Below are 19,916 nucleotides of genomic sequence, written 5' to 3'. Positions count from 1 at the left end.
AGGAGTGCAAGTTCCATTTTTGTCTGGGAAAATGTAATTTTACTAACTAATTGACACCCGTTTTAAAATTCTGTATGAAATGTAAATAAATTAGGATTAAAACTATGTAAATATTGTATAAAAAAAAGGCAGCTTGGCCATTGAATGAACAATATCTTTTTCCGTGCTATAGTACGTCCACTTCCTGTTTGTGTCTCATTGTGATTGGCCTGGCTCTCTCCTCTTGGCTCCTCCCACCACAGTCCCTCAGAACTTTGATCTGTCCCACCCACCATTACTGTCTCTGCTTTTTCTAATGCATCACTCTTAATATCTATCCCCCACCAACAAGCCCCACCCCCTTAAATCCCCTGCTCTATACGCCCCGCCCACCACAAGTCTTGCTTACATGCACATACACACGAATAATATTCACCTTTTTATCTACATACAGCTGGATTTTGGGTATTTTTTTATACTCATAGATAGGATTATGTTCAATTAGTTTGAGTTTTTTTGGTTCTTGATAAACTAGGGCTGCACAATTATTCAAAATGACATCAAAATCACTTTATGGACTAGTGCAATATCCAAATTGCAGTAAGCACAATATTTGATAAATGCAGAATATGTGAACATATCTGTATGATGTACTGTAAGTCCTGGCCTACAAACAGTTCTCTACAGACTTAATGATAAACCTTTGATTGTTACGGATCCATTTAATACAATTCAACCCATTCTGCGACTACAATATCAGCCAAAAAGAATCCAAATGAGTTATTTGGATCCAAATTGAGCAGCCCTAAGATAAAGAGTGTTATTCTACAATGCTTTGCACAACATAGGAAGTGAAGGGGCTACTCATTGCTACTTCAATGTAAAACAAATACAGAAACAACTTGGTGAAAATTAAGAAAACTATAAAATTGCAATCGAATCTCTAGACCAGGGGTGTCAAACTCAAGGCCCGGGGGCCAAATCCGGCCCGTGACTTCATTTAATGTGGCCCGCATGCAAAGAATATAATACGTTTATTATACGGTTACATGCCACTTTACAGGAGCACGTTGCCCATAAACTACATGTCCCACAATGCATCTTGTTTTGTGACATGGCACTGAAGAGACTTGCAATTATTTGCCCAAGACTTCTGCTTTCAGACGTAGTTAATTATGAAGTTATTACCCTATCCGATATTAATCCAATGCACAGGAAATTATGTATTATAATACATTATTTTATATATATTATATATTTATATAGTCTTAAAGTCACAACCGGCCCTTTGAGTGCAACCATAATGCTGATGTGGCCCGCAATGAAATTGAGTTTGACACCCCTGCTCTAGACTAACATCTTGATTTGTTTTGATATTGAATTGCCAATAATCCAACATTTACCAAATTGATAAATATTGGTGCACTTTTTGCCAATTATTTTTACTTAAAAAGACAATTTGGTCAATTCTGTAAAATATTCACAATTAGTTATTATTTCCAAATTGAGCAGCCCTATGATAACGAGTGTTATCTCCAATGCTTTGCACAACATAGGAAGTGAAGGAGCTGCTAATAACATTTAAAACAAATTCAAAAAAAGCTCCAGGGAAAATCTGAAGATGTTAAAGCTAGAATTGAATGTCTCAAAAAACATCCTTTCTCTTGATATGTAATTGGCAATAGCACTCCAAGGCTTACCAGATTGATCAATATTGGTGCATATATTTTTTGACTTTTAAGACAAAATGGTGAAAGCTGCACTCATGCATTACCACCAAGGTGTAAAATAGCATTATATATTTGTAAATGCTACAAATTCAAGGCTCCTACCACCATGACTTTGTTAAAAACTCTCCTACAGTACGTCGTCACATCCATTGCACCCTGGCATTAGTCCTCTTCCCTCTCCTCCCCCTTCTCCCCCCTCTGTGTGCACATCATAAACACTAAGCTCTTGCTGTCCAGGCCTACGTGGGATTACTGGAACTTTCTGAGGCACGCAGCAAATATAGCGATCTGTGTATCCCCATGGTCATGGTCCCCGCCACCGTCTCCAACAATATCCCCGGGTCCGACCTCAGCATCGGCTCAGACACGGCTCTGAACGCCATTACTGATGTAAGTGTGGCTGGAGCACAGTCAACTTGTGTGTGTGTGTGTGTGTGTAATTAGATTTTAAACACACACCATCCAGCCTGTGAGAGTCGGGGCTTCGCTGATCGTCAGCTCACATCCTCCGAAAACAATCGGAAGGTTTATGATAAGTTAGGAGAGTCAGGACACTTCAGTGAAGGGGCAACATGACGTGTGTAAAAGGTCAGTGCATTATTTTCTGTAAACACAAGCAGCCTCACACTCAAACCTGCCAGTAAAAGACTTTGCTTTCACAGAAACAAAACCATCATAATAGTAGTATAAAAAAGTGTCAATTACACCATTTAACTTTCTCAAGAATTGAAACCCTCAAGAATTGGGAGGGATGAACCCCTCTGTAATGGTCACACATGCAGAGCATTCAGCACACAGTGACATGTGTTCTCTGCTTTTAACCCATCCTAGTACCAGGAGTCTAGTACCAGGAGAAGTGGGCAGCTATTGTACAGTGCCCGGGGAGCAATGGGAGTGGGGGGGAAGGGGGATGTCCGGTGCCTTGCTCAAGGGCACCACAGCAGGGCAGGAGGTGAACTGGGAACTCTCCAAGTAGCAGTCCATACTCCATATTTAGGTCTGGTCGGGGACTTGAACCTGCGACCCTACGGCTCACAGTCCAAGCCCCAACTGACTGAGCCACTGCCGGACTTATTTATTTATTATGTTTTAAAGGTCCCATGTCATGCTTTTCTGGTTATTACCCGTCCCTTTGTGTTATGTGGACGGATGTGACTTAACAAAGTCCAAATGGACCAAATGGACCAATCTGCGGAGCTCTGTACACACACACACACACACACACACACTCGGAGCTCTGGCTGTGAGTGTGTGTGTGTGCTCAGGCTGAGCTCCGCAGTGTCTCGCTGTCTCGCAGACCCCACGCAGCAACCAGGAAACGACACCAGTAATCCAGCTCACACTGTCCGCTCCTCGAGCCTCAAAGGGCAGAGCAGCGAGCCCCGCAACGTCCCGCCAACACGGCACCCAGACCCCACGCAGCATTCTCATCTGTTTGTCATTACTGGTGTCATTTTCTGGTTGCTAACAAACGCCATTGTAACACATAATCACTGATGTTCCGCTGTAACGGTGGAGGACTCATCAGAACAGAGTGGACAAGCTGACCAATCAGAGCACAGTGGGCTCACAGGGAGGGGGGGGGCAGGAGCTCCAACAAGCCGTTTAGGACAGAGAGTGAATACACATACTATACAGAGATGCTGTATGAGAAACCAATGACATTTTGGAACATTGAACAATGTAAATCTATTCTAGTAGACCTCAACAATGGAATTATGATCAGTAGAAATGGCCATGACATGGGACCTTTAAATATACAGTACGTTGCAACGTTGACAGGGCCTGGGACTTTAGATTTCCATTGCCAACAACTAGGCCGTGGCTATCTATCTAGGCCCTAAATCTTGAATTTCTAACACAAACTCAAACACAATTCATCCTGGTGACACAACCTCCGAAGAAAGGTGTACAGAAAAGAAAAATGTTTATTACTCTTCTCTGAGAAGGAAACAGTCATATGAATCATTAGAAACACTAATAAGAAAACTGAAGAAACAGTAAGAGGTCCCTCACAGTCAGTACCATCATACAGATAAACCATCAAAACATCTGATTGCTGATTGTAGCAGGATGTGAGCGGGTCAGCTGACCTCAGGTAAGTGCATGTAGTCACTTGTTGCCCTTGCGTGTTTGTTGTGGAAACAGCAGATGATGACAGGTGATCTGCTTCAGTGCAACAGTGACGCTGAGGAGGCGTCAAACTGGCCCAGGGTCAGAGCCTTTACAGAGCTCTGTAGGATAAGAGTGTGTGTGCATACTCTTAAAGGTGGGGTAGGTAATTTTGGAGAAACCGGCTCGAGATCGCTAGAATTTGAAAATACACAACCGGAGAAAATCTGCCACTTCCTTACAGAGCTCCTCCTCCAACACACACGAACGCGCACATGACCAATGAGGGCACGAGATAAGTTTGTGCACAGATGGAAGGCTGACAGGCAGGTAGGCCATCCAGTTATTTTAGCCGGGCCGGCTCAGATGATTGGTCGTGCTTTTTACAGTACTACAGCTTCCACAGATGATATTTTTGTAATGATTTTTTGTCAAAGCACTTCAGATATTCATTGCTATCTGGATGTTAAGAGCATTCCATGGAATATAACAAAAAGTGTATCTCGAGCCGGTTTCTCAAACTTACCTACCCTACCTTTAAGACACGCTCTGTAATAATAATAATAATAATAATAATAATAATAATAATAATAACTTCAATTTACATAGCGCCTTAGTGTTCTCTTCAGTCTGGATGTTCTTTGGAGCCCGGCCCTCTGTTAGTTCTTGTTCATAAAAGGAAAGATCGCCCGTATCCTCCGGAGAGCCGCCCCTATCGCTGTCTTGTTGTCGCGTCAACACCTCTTTGGCCCGTTCTCATGTCATCAAATGTCCCTCCTCTCTCCTCGGCTCCTCCGCTCGCATCTCCTGTGGGCGGGACTAAGTCTCGAGGATAGGAGTCGAGGAGGGGAGTCGAGGAGGGACATTTGATGAAATGAGAACGGTCCTTTATGTAAGCCAGGGTGCAAATCTCCCCCCCCCCCCCCCCACCCCACCCCCCACACACACACACACACACACACACACTGCCCCCATCCCATCTCCTCTAAGCCAATGGGAAGCCAAAGCCCCCGTCCAATGGTCCAATGGAGAGAGCCAGCAGCATACACACAAACACGCACGCACGCACGCACTCACTCAGACACCTTGAGATATACGATACGATAATACTTTATTGGTCGGATCAAGTCTGACATGTGACTTGCATCACAGCAGCTCCATGTGTAACATCAACAGACCCATATCAAGAAACAATACATGAACAACAAACATTTAACACAACATCACAATCAGTGAGAGAGAGAACATGCTCAAAGAGCCTTTAGCGTGCATTAGATCTGGGATTCAGCTCTGTGTTTACTGTGAGGACTGAAGGATGCTTCAGTCTTTATGGTAGTGTTCCCCCTGGTGGTCTAACCCTGTATCGCGGCCTCCAGGCCTTTGAGTCCCTCCTGAAGCTGTTCGAGGCCCGGCTCCACCACGAGGAGTTTTGCATCCCGATGTGCATGCTGCCTGCGACGATTAGTAACAACGTGCCGGGCACCGACCTCAGTATCGGAGCCGACACGGCGCTCAACGCCGTTGTGGAGGTAAGGGCCAGAAAAGAGATTAAAAAAAACAGCTGGAAAATCACACTCCAGAAATGCTATTTGAACCTATGGAGAGAAGCCTTGATAGCAGTAAGGAAATCTACAATCTGTGAGTACAAATATTCCTGATGAACCAGACAAGAGAACTCTAATTCCCAGAATGCACCTGCATGTCAGTGACTGTTTTGTTGTATTGATGATGTGTGTGTTCCTGCCAGTGTGTGTGTGATGCTGTGTTTCTAGAGGAGACATGTTTTTATGACTGGAATTATAAAACAGGCCCAGTATGCACAGGGTAACTGGACGGACGCATTCACAAAGCATCAGAATTTGATTGATTATTTAAAATATGGGATTCTGATCCACCATTTGTCTGCATTTTTCTAAGGCCGTGCGCTACCGAACATTCAATTATTTTAGACTCACAAAAAAAAAAATGTGATGGTGAGCAAAGTCAATCATTTTTAAGAGAGCATACCTGTACAGTTGAAAAGGAACAATGTATAAAGCTATGGGCTCAGAACGGTCTCATAATACACACATGCACACAGAAGGATTCACACTTGTATTTCATGATCCACAAAAGGATTCACACTTGTATTTCCGGATCCACACTTGTGTTTTTCAATGCACACACAAATGTGTTCCGTTTCATATACATGTAAATAAAATCCAAATACAGAAAAAAGTTTTACATATGTATTTTTGATCCTCACATATTTGTTTTCCGTTTAAATCCCCTGAACCTGCAAACACAAACCGCTTTCTGTGCATGGATCGCTCTGCATTCGTGTGTGGGTTTTTTGAGACTCCCCTGACGGTCACCCGATTCGTACTTGTAATTTTTTCTATCTATAGCCAATCAGATGTCTCCTCAATTCTAAGCCAATCACATGAGCGCGCCCCCACGAGGGTAGATTTCTTGCGTTCATGTCACTTCATATACGCATTTTGCGTAGTCCGGAGCAGGGTTTCCGCGGACAGAATTTAATTTTACCGGACAAATTTGAAACTTACCGGTCATGTTTCAATAATAATAATAATAAGAATTGTGTAGCAGCGTTTCCGTTAGGTAATTACCGGACTATGACCGGATAATAACACGGGAGTAAGGATCATCTCTTTTCCTCTCTCCCTCCCTCTCTCCTGACAGCCCGTCAGTTTCTCATGCAGCTCGCTAAAACTTCACTCGCGTTTATGTCCATATCGATCAGATCCAGCTCTCCTGATCGGCCTTTATAGAGAGCACCGATCAAACTATTAAGAGTGAATATCGGCCGATAATGACCGGCGGGGCTCCCACCGTTGACAGTTCACTGTCTAGCACTGGCTTCGTAGTGCACTGATCGATTAGGCTAAGCTAACCTGTAGCTGCTCCCTCCACACTCACAACAACTTCATACAGACATAAATAAAGCAGCTGATCGCCATACAGGAAACACACATTTAAAACAGTTTTGCCTGCCGTTTTTGTGTACACAAGCATTCATTAATGGTTCGGAAAGTGGCACTGTACCTTAATAATATAAAGGCTTGTATTTGCGTGCATTTCCTGATCGGAAACTTCTACTGAAGCCAGTCCCCAACTCCGGGGACTTCCGGCCGGGGACTCCGGGTGGCAGTATACGCCGTGAAGTGGTTTGCGGCCTGCCAGTAAACCCAAAGCAGAAGAAGAAGAAGTGACGTCAGCGGCTTCATTTGCCTAATCCTCCCTCAGGGACTTATTCCGGTGTGAACGCGATCTGTAGCTACTTAGTTCATGAGAACTAAAGAGTTCTCAAGAACTAAGTTCTGATGAACCTTTGTGGGAAAAGTACTGCGGTGTGAAAGCACCTATTGACACTTGTTTTTAAGTTTTCCCAAATCATTTGTATCTTTCCTGTAAGTGAGTAGATTTGCAGGTGAATGTCTCACATTCAAATGTATACCAAAGAGTCATAATAGTAGAGGCTAAATGATGTCATATATACAAGTATCATTGTTAGTAAATGCTCCCACTGGCCTGGCCTTATGTGATTGTATGTAATCATCACTAAGGAGTTAACCTGTGCATCACTGAGGATTATTGATCTGACTCTTTGTCGGCATAAACTGCTAAAGGTTACTAAAGCTGCATGTGTACTCAGTTGACTTTACTACATACGTTGCCAAAGTAGAGCTGCAGCTGATCATTACCAACTATTATTATTCAGATTAGTAATTGTGTAGTTTAAAGACTAGAGGAGGCGTGTGGTGCAGTGGGTTGTGAGTTGGTGTTCGGATCAGGGTTCAAACCCCACTGCAGTCAGCATGTCGTTGTGTCCCTGAGACACTTCACCCCAAATTGCTCCTGTGGTGATTGCTCACAGTATTGAGTATGTAAGTCGCTTTGGATAAAAGCGTCTAACAAGTAACATGTAATGTAATGTAATGTAAAAAGACAAACGTCTAAATTCCTATCAGTTTTCTTCAGCCCAAAATTCTGATTTACTCCGACTGGCCAAAACCAAAAAAAGCTATAAGTATTGAATTTGAACCCTCAACATTTTGACTTCATATGAAACTGTATAAATACTTTGTTATGAATCATCTCAGCTCTCCTTTAGTGAAACGATCCTCCATGTTGTTGTTATTGACTCTTTCCTCTGCGTGTGATTCAGACATGTGATCGCATCAAGCAGTCGGCCAGCGGCACCAAGCGCAGGGTCTTCATCATCGAGACGATGGGGGGGTACTGCGGGTACCTGGCCACCGTGGGGGGGCTGGCTTCCGGAGCCGACACCGTCTACATCTACGAGGAACCGTTCGACATCCGGGACCTACAGGTCAGAGAGACAGTCTGCAAAGAGCTAAGATCACTCAGTTATTAAAGGGGACCTATTATGCAAAATCCTCTTCTTCATGTCTCTTCTACATCAACATGTGTCCCCTCTTCTCCATGTCTTTTCTACATCAACATGTGTCCCCTCTTCTTCATGTCTTTTCTACATCAACATGTGTCCCCTCTTCTTCATGTCTTTTCTACATCAACATGTGTCCCCTCTTCTTCATGTCTTTTCTACATCAACATGTGTCCCCTCTTCTTCATGTCTCTTCTACGTCACCATGTGTCCCCTCTTCTTCATGTCTCTTCTACATCAACATGTGTCCCCTCTTCTTCATGTCTCTTCTACATCAACATGTGTCCCCTCTTCTTCATGTCTCTTCTACATCAACATGTGTCCCCTCTTCTTCATGTCTCTTCTACATCAACATGTGTCCCCTCTTCTTCATGTCTCTTCTACATCAACACGTGTCCCCTCTTCTTCATGTCTCTTCTACATCAACATGTGTCCCCTCTTCTCCATGTCTCTTCTACATCAACATGTGTCCCCTCTGTGTAAAGAGACTCTGAAAGTTTCAGGAACAAAGATTCTCTCTCTTTTCGTCCTGATCCATTTCTATAAAAACCTGTTTGAAAATGAGCTGATCAGATTTTGGCCACTTTATGATGTCATAACAATGTTTTGGCTTGTGTAACCATTAGCCAATCAGCAACCAAGGTAACCCCCCCCCCACCTTATCACCTGAATCTCCTCCTAGAGCACCATTGAGTTCTTTGTAACCAAATCTCTCTCAGAGGGGCGTGGGGAGGGGCTCCTTATTTTCATCTAAAGTAACAGACAGAGAATCAGCACTTTGGAAACAGGGCTGAAACAGAGGGGATTATGGGTAATGCTGCAATGATCTGTTTGGTGTTTCAGCCAATCAGAGACAGGTTCTGTATATATCTGAGACCTGTGATATGGGACCTTTAAAACAACGTAGGGACCACCATGTCTCTCTTTCTTCTTCATAACATCAACAGATACTCTATAAGTGCTATTTCAGAGCCTTCATTTAAGTTGTTGGCGTACAACATTTGATATCTTTTGAGACTCTCCCCCTGACTCTGTTACTTTGCCTCGTCCCGCATGTGACCCAGATGATGGCATTGCGTCGTGTGAGGAAACGTATGAATAACTCTGCACTGCATCGCTCATCACATGACAGACGGATCAGGTCATGTGATCGGAGGCTTCAGGACGGTCACTGTGTCAAACCTGAACTCTGTTCTTAATCACAACTCTTTAAATAGCATACAGTAGCTCTTCACCTAACACACACACACATCTACACTGGGCTTCGTTCACTTTCATCTAGGGTTTGATTTACTTTCAGAACGGTTGTTTTTTGTTTATGATATCAAGGGCATCAGAAATGTTCACGCGGTATCACCTCACTCTTCTCCACAAGCATTCATATATTTGGTGAAGGTCAATGGATTTTTACTCCTAATTAACTTTGCCGACCTGCTGCCCCCTGGTGGTGTAAATGTCCTCCTGCACCCTCTCCCCTCTGAAGGGAATAAGGATCTGAGGGAGGTGGGGGGGGGGGGGGGGGGGGGGGGTTTAAGGATCTCCTGCTTGTGATTTGTCACTTTGTTTGCTGCTCGTGCCGGTTGCAGCGCTCCGGTTTAACGCGGGACTTTGTTCTGTGTTTTCAGGCCAACGTGGAGCATCTGACGCAGAAGATGAAGACGACCATCCAGAGAGGACTGGTGCTCAGGTGAGGCTTCCTTCTTATTATCACCTCACACACACTCTTTAGCCTTTTGGGTTTTGCATGAGAGAGTGTGTGTGTGTAAAACTGAGGGAGAGAAAAGACTCTAAAAACATATTTCGGACTGTTTTTAATGGTAAATAATCTTTACCTCGTGCTGCATTTCTGTAAATAAACATCAGTTTTAATGTCATTACACAACTGATGTGTTTTTGAAGGTGTTTGACAGCTAATCGACCTCACACACTTTACTTCCTGTCATCTTTCGGGTCTATTTCGGTCCTCTGCACCATCAGGCTGTGTAAAATGCTCCCAGCAGGACGGAGCTGTGAGGAAATAGGACGGATGATATATTTCGGACGGCGTGTCGGTGACATTGCATATCTGCGCTGAGGTTGCACCTGCAAAGCACATATGTCCTATATAACAATGGAGCAGTACAGAGAATGCCCTGGCTCAAGGGTACATGTGCACTTTGTTCGACTGCTTAGAGGGAGGATTCCTTTTTACGATGGATAGTTTGCATCTCAGGGAATTCGTTTTTTTGTAGAAAGTAGTTCCGAAGAAGTGTTTTGTAGTTTCTTTCTTTTTATTTCAGTGTACCAACCCCCTTTGTAATGTTTGTGTTTTTTAGGAATGAGAACTCCAATGAGAATTACACCACTGACTTCATCTACCAGCTGTACACCGAGGAGGGGAAGGGGGTGTTCGACTGCAGGAAGAACATCCTGGGTCACATGCAGCAGGTGAGACACACACACACACACACACACACACTCACTCACTCACTCACTCACTCACTCACTCACTCACTCACTCACTCACTCACTCACTCACTCACTCACTCACTCACTCACTCACTCACTCACTCACTCACTCACACACACACACACACACACACACACTCACACACTCACACACACACACACATAAATAACGTATACAAAAACGTATTATGCTTTTTCTTGAATAATAATAATTATTTGTGAAGTGTAATTTATTTAAATGACACTTCATTTTTTCACTGCTCTTTCCCGTTAGCCAGCTACAACGTTTTTTCAAGTCTCTCCTGAGGCACATTTATGCTGCTTTAGTCAAGATCATTGTACATATTTTATACAAATATCCTTATTTTTGAACTTGTGGTGTCATATTGTCCGTCCTTTTCCCAGGGAGGAGCTCCGTCTCCCTTTGACAGAAACTTTGGCACTAAAGTAGCCGCTAAAGCCGTTCAGTGGATCTCACGGACGCTCAAGGACTCTAACAAAGGAGGTAAGACGAAACATGATGAGACATTTAGTTCCTTTTATTTCTGGTCTGTGTGTGAGTGTGTCTTGCCTTAAAGCTCACCTATTGTGCAAAATCCACTTCTTCATGTCTCTTCTACATCAACATGTGTCCCCTCTTCTTCATGTCTCTTCTACATCAACATGTGTCCCCTCTTCTTCATGTCTCTTCTACATCAACATGTGTCCCCTCTTCTCCATGTCTCTTCTACATCAACATGTGTCCCCTCTTCTTCATGTCTCTTCTACATCAACATGTGTCCCCTCTTCTTCATGTCTCTTCTATATCAACATGTGTCCCCTCTTCTTCATGTCTCTTCTACATCAACATGTGTCCCCTCTTCTTCATGTCTCTTCTATATCAACATGTGTCCCCTCTTCTTCATGTCTCTTCTACATCAACATGTGTCCCCTCTTCTCCATGTCTCTTCTACATCAACATGTGTCCCCTCTTCTCCATGTCTCTTCTACATCAACATGTGTCCCCTCTTCTCATGCTGCAATGATCTGTTTGGTGTTTGGTGCCAAACACTTCAGAGACATGTTTTGTATACATCTGAGACCTATAATATATTGATGTAAACAGTATCTTAGAGGACCTTTAACCTCCGGCTCTCTCTCCCTCAGGGCGGGTGTTTACTAACTCGGAGGACACGGCCTGTCTGCTGGGGATGCGCCGCAGAGCCATGGTGTTCCAGCCCGTCTCTCAGCTCAAAGACGAGACTGACTTTGTGTAAGAAACACTTTCACTTTGTAGCAATTCAGCTCCTGTAATTAATTGTACGACAAAGTGACTTGTAAAAATGCAGTATGTGAAAAGTGCAGTATTTCTAAACATTTTTTAAAAATTATGTCGAAAATATCATGAAAAAGTCCTTGTATCGTCTGTCAAAAATGTTAATACAATAGTATGTTGAAAATATTATACAAATGCGTAGTATAGTTAAAGTATGCTGAATAATTTTAAACAGTTCATAGTAGAGTCTGTCCAAAATATTAAAAAAAAATCATAGTCAAAGTATAGTTGTCAAAACAGATATCACAATATATATCATCACAGGTAGAGTGAATGTCACAGGGGTTTATTTATTATATTATATATTTTAATATAATATTAAAATCCTCTTGTCTCCTCAGCCACAGGATCCCTAAGGAGCAGTGGTGGCTGAAGCTCCGCCCCCTGATGAAGATCTTAGCCAAATACAAGACGAGCTACGACGTGTCGGACTCGGGTCAGCTGGAGCACGTGACACGCGTCCGACCCAAAGAGAGCAAACCCTCCGAGAACATCTGAAGATCAGCTGACGGAGGAGACGTCCAATCAGAGAGCAGCTTCACTGGAGAACAGCTGCCGGAGGAGACGTCCAATCAGAGAGCAGCTTCACTGGAGCTCCTCCCCAGCGACCACTGATCGACTGCAAATTAATTACAGATAGTTGGTGATTTTAAAAAGTCCGGGCACTATTCAGAAGGGAGCTTGTATTTTTGAGATGAGGGAAATTTAGCTGATTAAATTTAAAGATTAAACGGTATTTGGAAAGGAGCTCTTCTTTCGTAGCTAGAGCTAACGTTGTAACTTCTCCTAGATCCACAATCAACGTTATTATAGACTTTAATATATATATAACCACTCCTTGTTATGTACTGTAAGAGTTTTAGTCGTGAAACTGTCACTATGTCACACAGCTGAGCGTAAATCATGTGGCGAGAACGCTGAGGTCATGCTTTTTAAGTCCACATTTTGTCACTTTTATTATTTTCTTCAGCACTTTAAGCCTCATATTTAATTTAATGTCCTGAAGCTGCTTTTAATGATATAAGATATGCCACGAGGATCACATGCTGTCAATATAACGCCTGCTAAATGTGTCTACCATCATGAAAATCTGAAGTTTAGTGCGCCTAGATGACAGTGTGTGTGTGTGTGTCCTATCACCTGCTAAGTGTGTGTGTGTGCGTCTTATCACCTGCTAAGTGTGTGTGTGTTGTGGTGTTACCAGTTTATTTTAAACATTGTCACAGCTCACAGGATAGGTACCTGTCAGCCAATGAGACAGATGTTTATTTCCATTCAACTCTCTGGTTGGTCTGGTGTCTTGCCACTGTTGCATTCACTGAACATGGGAAATTACAATCCTGCCGTCCTCTCTAGTGTCACGATGAGGTTCAGGTAAAGCACGGTTAATGTAATGGTTATTGACTCAATAATATAATACATGACTTTGAGAGTAGGCAATCTAGGCATATTAACAAAATTAATTAAACATACTTATCACGGCGACGGTGTACTGAGATTATTATGATTTTTTTCCTTTTTTTTTAGCTAGGGGGCCCCTAGTGGCTGCGGGGCCCTAAGCGGCCGCTTATGTCGCTTAATGGTCGTGTAAAGCCTGCTGTTGATGTAGTTTGGAGAATGTCTGAAACTTGTATGCAACATTTTACGTGTGTGTGTGTCCTGTCACCGAGTAATAAAACATGTTTTGTGTGGAAAGTGTTTCAGTGAGATCTATCTGTAACTTTATTTTTTGCTTATGGGGTCGTCACATTTCCAAAAACGTACCTTGAAGGTTATTTGCAATGTTTTAGTTTGTGGTGCAAATAACACACATATTGTTAAAGGGAGAACAAAAAAGACATTATGGGCTATTGTAGTCATTGTTGACTAATGTAGGCGGTACTAATTAGTATAAATCAATTAACTGCTACACATCAATAAGAAATGATCATGCTTCTCATCAAAATAAATATTTTCCTGTGGATTTTAGATATGAATTCAGAAGCTTAGTAACAAAAAACATTATTCAATTAAAATAAATCCAATATTGAAACACCTCCAGAAGAGTGTTTGCACTGGTGATTTGTGTTATTTAAAGGTCACCTATCATGCTATTTTTAGGCAATAGCATAGGTCTCAGATATATTAAAATATATAAAAAACATGTCTATGAAGTGTTTTGCTCAAAATACCAAACAGATCACCCATTCTAGCCATGCCTCATATCCCTCTATTTCACTTCCTGTTTCAAAAGTGCTGATTTTGGGTATAAAGCTTGAAAAAAAAAAAAAATTGAAAAAAAAGGAGGGGGCTGAGCTCATGCGGGACCCGGCAGCTACTGTCTAAACTAAATACTGCCGTGATGAAACGCCATATCATGGATTATCAAGGATTATTTCTGAAACAGTATGGAGCTCAAAGGCTTTCTCTCTTGCCGGTTATACCACAAGGTGAGTTCCTTTTTATTTCCTGCTTCTTCACACACATGCTCTCCAGTACAGGTTAGCTCTGAGTGTTAGCGATGCTAATGTAAACACCGACCATATTACGTCCAAAACAGTCGGCATTGTTTCTGATAGCAATGGGTCCACATTTCCGATATTACGTAATATCGGACGCAAATCTGGATCAGCTCCGTTGTACCCCCGTTTTTAGAGATTTGGGTATGGAGGAAAAGAGAGAGGGTTTTATTTTCTGACGCTGCGTGAGTTCCCCGACACACCGGGGACACATATTTATGTATAAAAGACATCAGAATTGCATTGCATTTAGCATGATAGGTCCCCTTTAAAGCATATTATTATCCCCGTTTGATTTAAGAGTTTTACATAAAAGAAGTTTCTTATATTATTGCAGAAGAATATGAGAGTCATTGTATGGTACGTAAAAAATTGGAGGACAAAAGTATTCTTATATGTAGAAGTCAAAAATATTTAAAAAAGGTCATAATACCGTGTTGAAAAATGTGATATAGGGTGTTTCTCAATGTCGAGGAAGGCTGCTCCAGAGCCACTAGTTCAAGGATGCTACGTAATCGAAGGACTGTTCCAATGTCCAGGACCCTTGGAATTCTACCGAGGCCGGCGTCCTTCGTAGCGGGAAATTTCGAGGCTGCACATGTGTATCCTCCGCGGTCTTACACACCTGCACACCTGTTAGCCTGTTCCACCATTCTTTGTTTTCCGAGGCTAGGAAAGATTCTTGCATCGCTTCAGAAGGACCTGACTCGGAGGGACATGTCCTACCAAGGAAGCGTCCTCGACATTGAGAAACACCCATAGTGTAATACGTTGAAAGTATCATGAAAAATGTAAAGTATAGTATGTCGAAAAATATTGTATACGTGTTAAAAAATAAAACAAAAGTCATAGTATAGTGTGTCGAAAATGTGTATAATATAAAGTCAAAGTCCTACTTATGTCCCAAAAACAAGTCATATTGTATTATATTCAAAGTCATAGTATAGTATTACAGTAATAGAAACATCTGTTTAAGTACATTCAATCTAATTGTGACACACCATTGTAGGAGTGTTTGCACTAGTGACACCCAATTAAAATACTTTTATGAGCACACAACAACAAGGAGACTCAAATTTGATTTTTCCAATATTATACTGTTATTTAATAATCAGATTTTCATAAATACGTACATAACAGAATATATCAAAGAAGGAAAAGTCATAATCTGCAGAGTCAGATTTACTAAAACACTCGTCTGTCCACCTTCAACCAATTCCAACGATCATTGAAGAGCTTCTTCAGTTTACCGCATCATTTATGAGAAGACATTTCATAACAATAACACAACATATTCGAGGTGGTTTTCAATAACATATCCGTATTTATTTATTTCTCCAAGTTATGTTTTGTGTGCACTGAGGAGTCTCAAACAGGCGTTTGTTTAACCTCTTAAGCCCTGAGCCTGTTTTTCAGGTCTCAGGCTCGAAAATGACATTCCCAGAACAAATGACCATATCTTCCCTTCTAAAAGGGTTAAATTAATAATCTTTATTCTCAAACTAATGATAAACCTGTGAGTTGGATGTAGAAAAGTCAGAATCAATATAGATGTTTTTTATTTTAAAGAAAATTCAGATTGAACATAGTAAAAAACTGTAAATTATAGTCCGTCCAAATTTTTTTTTACTTATAGTGAAAACTACCCTTGTATGATGGGTTAGTAGACTAAAAGCTTTAGGAATCCAAAGTACAACATATAATAAGTACCCTGTATCAAGATTGATGCAAAACAAGTGAAATTTGACCTTTTTAGAGAGATTTAGCCAAAAAAACCCACTTCTGGGGTCATTTGCTCAATTTTGATGAATGAAATCTCTTTATAACCGCTAGAGCCAATGGAATCGAGGGAAAGTTATATACACACCAAAATGTTAACAAATAAGGAGTGAGAGTGACGCGTTACCAAAACCGGAAGCTGCATACACTCTGGTGGCTACCATTAGCAGCTAACTTTTCCGCTCCGATTTTTAAATAAAAAATGGAGTTATGGATTATAAATAATTTTTTAAAAGGCACAGGTACATTATCAACCTATGGATCAACAGTTGTAGCATTTTTTTTTTTCGTTTTAATGCCATTGAACACGTCTTTTGACCTAATGGACAGCTACGGTGAGACGATCTGCCGTAAAAGCTCCGTAAAGGTACGTGTTGTGATGTCTGTGTTTGCTTCCCCTGTCGCAAGTTCGGATCGCTCAGTGATGATACTATACCTAAATAATCAGTGGAGTCTCAGCTTTAATCGGCTATATGTGACCTGCTCTATCGAAATCAGTCGCATTGACCCGAAGACACATTTTGAGTTGTATACACTGTTGGAAAGAGGAGATTCCTAGCTTTCTAATGATATCAAGATTTTTGTTGTACTCCAAATATTAAGCAAAATATGTCACATTATATAATGACTGTCACCGAGTCATCATTTTGAGAAAAAGGCTTTTCTCTGGAATCCATCGATCTGATTGATTATTAGCGGAGCAAATGATCAAAATAGTCCGGAGGGAAAATATTTCCGTTTGGATTACTGGTCTGGGGGAAGCTCGCGAGTGTGTGAGTGTATGTGTGTGTGTGTGTTTGTGTATTTTTGCGTTTGTGTATATTGTGTTTGTTTCCCGGGGAAAACACTCACGAGAAACACCGGCTGTTGTTATGCTTGCTGTGACGTTAAATTACTCTGTTCTCCGCTTGTAAATATGCCGTTACAAGCTTCATAGTTCATCTAATCTAAATGTGCCGAAACAAGTTTAATATTCTGAAAGCCAAGACTTTGTTTAATTGAAATCAGATGAAAACAAACTGTAACGGACCCTGCCGTGTTATCTATGATTACTTATGCCTTACATTCATAATTTCAGCCGGAGGGAGGGGGAGCTGCGCTACGGAACAGCAAATTGCGATTGAGAGGTGCCTGTCATCTTCCCTTTACAAGCTTCACAAATGTATTTATCGTGTGATTTTGGAAATAAAAGTTTCATATTCTGAAAGCCAAGACTTTGTTTATTTAAAATCAAACAAAACACCCGAACCCCGAAAAAATAGTTTTTTCCGCAAATCCACGTTTAATTTGAAATGAGCCGTTGCGACATCCGACTGATTTCGATAGAGCGGGTCACATATTGTATGTGCAGCTACGATAAGTAATAAGGGTATCTTTATCTTGAATTGTGTGCCGCAGTGCGTTAGAATTTTTTCGCTCAGGGGTCATTTAGACGCTTCTTATGAGACTTGTGTTTTGTTTTGGTAAAAATGGTTAATATCTTCAGTTAGCTGAGATTCTTCCCGTTAATCTGGTGCTACACATTAATATTTTCATAAATGTTAAGAAGCCCTGAGACATTGTCTCGAAAAAAAAAACGGTGGGAGGGGTCCAATGGGGGGACCGCCGTGCTTAAGAGGTTAATCATTTTAAGATTGGCTTTAATACATTTTTGCATATTAATTCTTCATATATGATACATGTGAGGTAACATTTTATTTATGGTATTATTTTCACATGTTTCTCTCCATTCTTCCTTCTGCCAACGGTGTCGCAGTTTCTAATCTCTCCCATTTTTGTGCGTACGCATGGGTCCGAGCGTCCGTGGGGACCACACATTTTCCGGTCAAGTTTGTTTTTTATAAATCGTAAAGATTGTTTTGAAATTGGCGTACGCCATCTTTTGAGGTTTTTCAGGGTCCAACTTGCAGTATTGTGTACAACTAGCTAATGTGTAAACTAAACATCAACTCCCCACTGTGAACGTTTCCATTCTTCAAAGATTCAAAGGCTTTATTGTCATTGCATAGAAGCTAAAATGTAGAAATGGAAATGAAAATCTTAAGTCCCAAGGTCCTACAACAATGCAACATAATATTTATAGGACATAAAACAATACAACAAAAAATAAATGAAAACAGTGCAAGAAACAGATTAGAATAGATTGAAAAAAATACAGCAGAACAATGTGCAATTAATGCAAATTAAGATGAAGTAAACTATATACATGTCAGAAGAAAAAAATACATTAAGTTAAAAGTTGCAGAGAATTTTGTGAGGGACCAAGTAAATACAAGAGTTTATATCTGTAAATATATGTCATTGCATGGCCTCAGATCTACTTCATATAGTAAACAAGTCTCTTCACTCAGGTGTTTTTCCACAGACCCTGAAAACTGCAGTCATTAAAACGCTCTTAAAAAATTATAATCTTGATGCTTCAGTAATGAACAATTACAGGCCCATATCAAACCTGCCATTTCTAGGTAAAATCATTGAAAAAGTAGTTTTTCAACAGTTGAGTAATTTCTTGCATTTAAATAACTGTTTGGATGTGTTCCAGTCAGGCTTTCGTCCAAACCACAGCACTGAGACTGCTCTTGTAAAGGTCTTCAATGACATCCACTTAAACACAGACAGTGGCAGAACTTCAGTGTTAGTATTATTAGATCTCAGTGCTGCGTTTGACACTGTTGACCACAACATATTACTAGACCGACCGGAAAACTGGGTGGGACTTTCGACAACAGTTCTAAATTGGTTTGAATCCTACTAAAAGGCCCGGACACACCAATCTGACAACAAAGAACTGACACAGACGGACCCCGACTGTTGCGTCGCCTCGCGTCTCTGCGTTTTGGCCATGTGTCGCACTGGAACACACCGCAAAGACTTCAGCCGACGGCCAAGAAGCACGTACGAACTGTGCATGCGTGAGTGGCAATAACTCTCCTTACCAGCAGGCGGCGGTAGTGTGTATTCGTCATTCAAAAGAGGCAACAACCGGAAGACAGACTGCGTGATAACCGAGAGAAGAAGAACAGACTGCGTGATATAAACAAACAACAAATAGCGTGTGCGTTCCATTTTCACTCTACAACGAGAAGCTCATGGGGCTTTCCCGAACCTGTGTCGAGAGCTGGAGTTAAATGAAATCTCAGATTTGCCTTCTTAATAGTTTGTTTGGGTCCCTCACTTCCGTTTCGCTTCTCATGCACTGATTCGCTAGCTGAACAGCCAACCAGAGTGATTTATTTTGCCGACTGCCCACCGATTCAAAATGTTGAATCGGCGGGTTTTCGGCCGAAAAGGCGTCGGCACGGCTGAAAAGACCCGACGGTGCGGGACACACCAATCTGAGTAGGGCGTGTCGACGCTCATCGTCGGCCTGACGCCCACCGACGCCGATAATCGGCCTGGTGTGTCCATGCCTTTAAGGACAGAAAAAAATGTGTTTATATAGGTAACTACACATCTGAGTTGACAAATATGACATGTGGCGTACCTCAAGGCTCCATCTTGGGGCCTCTTCTCTTTAACATCTACATGCTACCACTGACTCAGATAATGAAAAACAACAAAATAAGTTACCATAGCTATGCTGATGACACCCACATTTACATAACCATTTCACCAGGAGACTATGCTCCAATTCAAACACTGAGTTA

The 19,916-nt window shown here is 41.6% G+C and overlaps 1 protein-coding gene across 2 annotated transcripts in view; it reads left to right on the top strand.

The window, feature by feature from the left end:
* The window catches only part of LOC117483753 (ATP-dependent 6-phosphofructokinase, platelet type-like), a 41,799-nt gene extending 29,277 nt beyond the window's left edge, over positions 1-12,522 (top strand). The window contains exons 16-22 of one of the 2 annotated variants that reach the window (XM_034132102.1): positions 5,198-5,350; positions 7,990-8,154; positions 9,855-9,916; positions 10,545-10,656; positions 11,083-11,182; positions 11,824-11,929; positions 12,334-12,522. In XM_034132102.1, coding sequence (XP_033987993.1) covers positions 5,198-5,350; positions 7,990-8,154; positions 9,855-9,916; positions 10,545-10,656; positions 11,083-11,182; positions 11,824-11,929; positions 12,334-12,490 — 855 coding nt within the window. In that variant the 3' untranslated portion in view covers positions 12,491-12,522. Of the gene's footprint in view, positions 1-1,946; positions 2,100-5,197; positions 5,351-7,989; positions 8,155-9,854; positions 9,917-10,544; positions 10,657-11,082; positions 11,183-11,823; positions 11,930-12,333 lie in introns of both variants that reach the window. The other variant, XM_034132101.1, reaches the window with a different exon arrangement.
* Positions 12,523-19,916: the final 7,394 nt, after the last annotated feature.

The sequence above is a fragment of the Trematomus bernacchii genome, unplaced genomic scaffold (assembly GCF_902827165.1).
Source record: "Trematomus bernacchii unplaced genomic scaffold, fTreBer1.1, whole genome shotgun sequence".
Taxonomy (NCBI): domain Eukaryota; kingdom Metazoa; phylum Chordata; class Actinopteri; order Perciformes; family Nototheniidae; genus Trematomus; species Trematomus bernacchii.
Note: the sequence above shows the minus strand (reverse complement) of the source record. Positions and strands in the feature narration are given on the sequence as shown.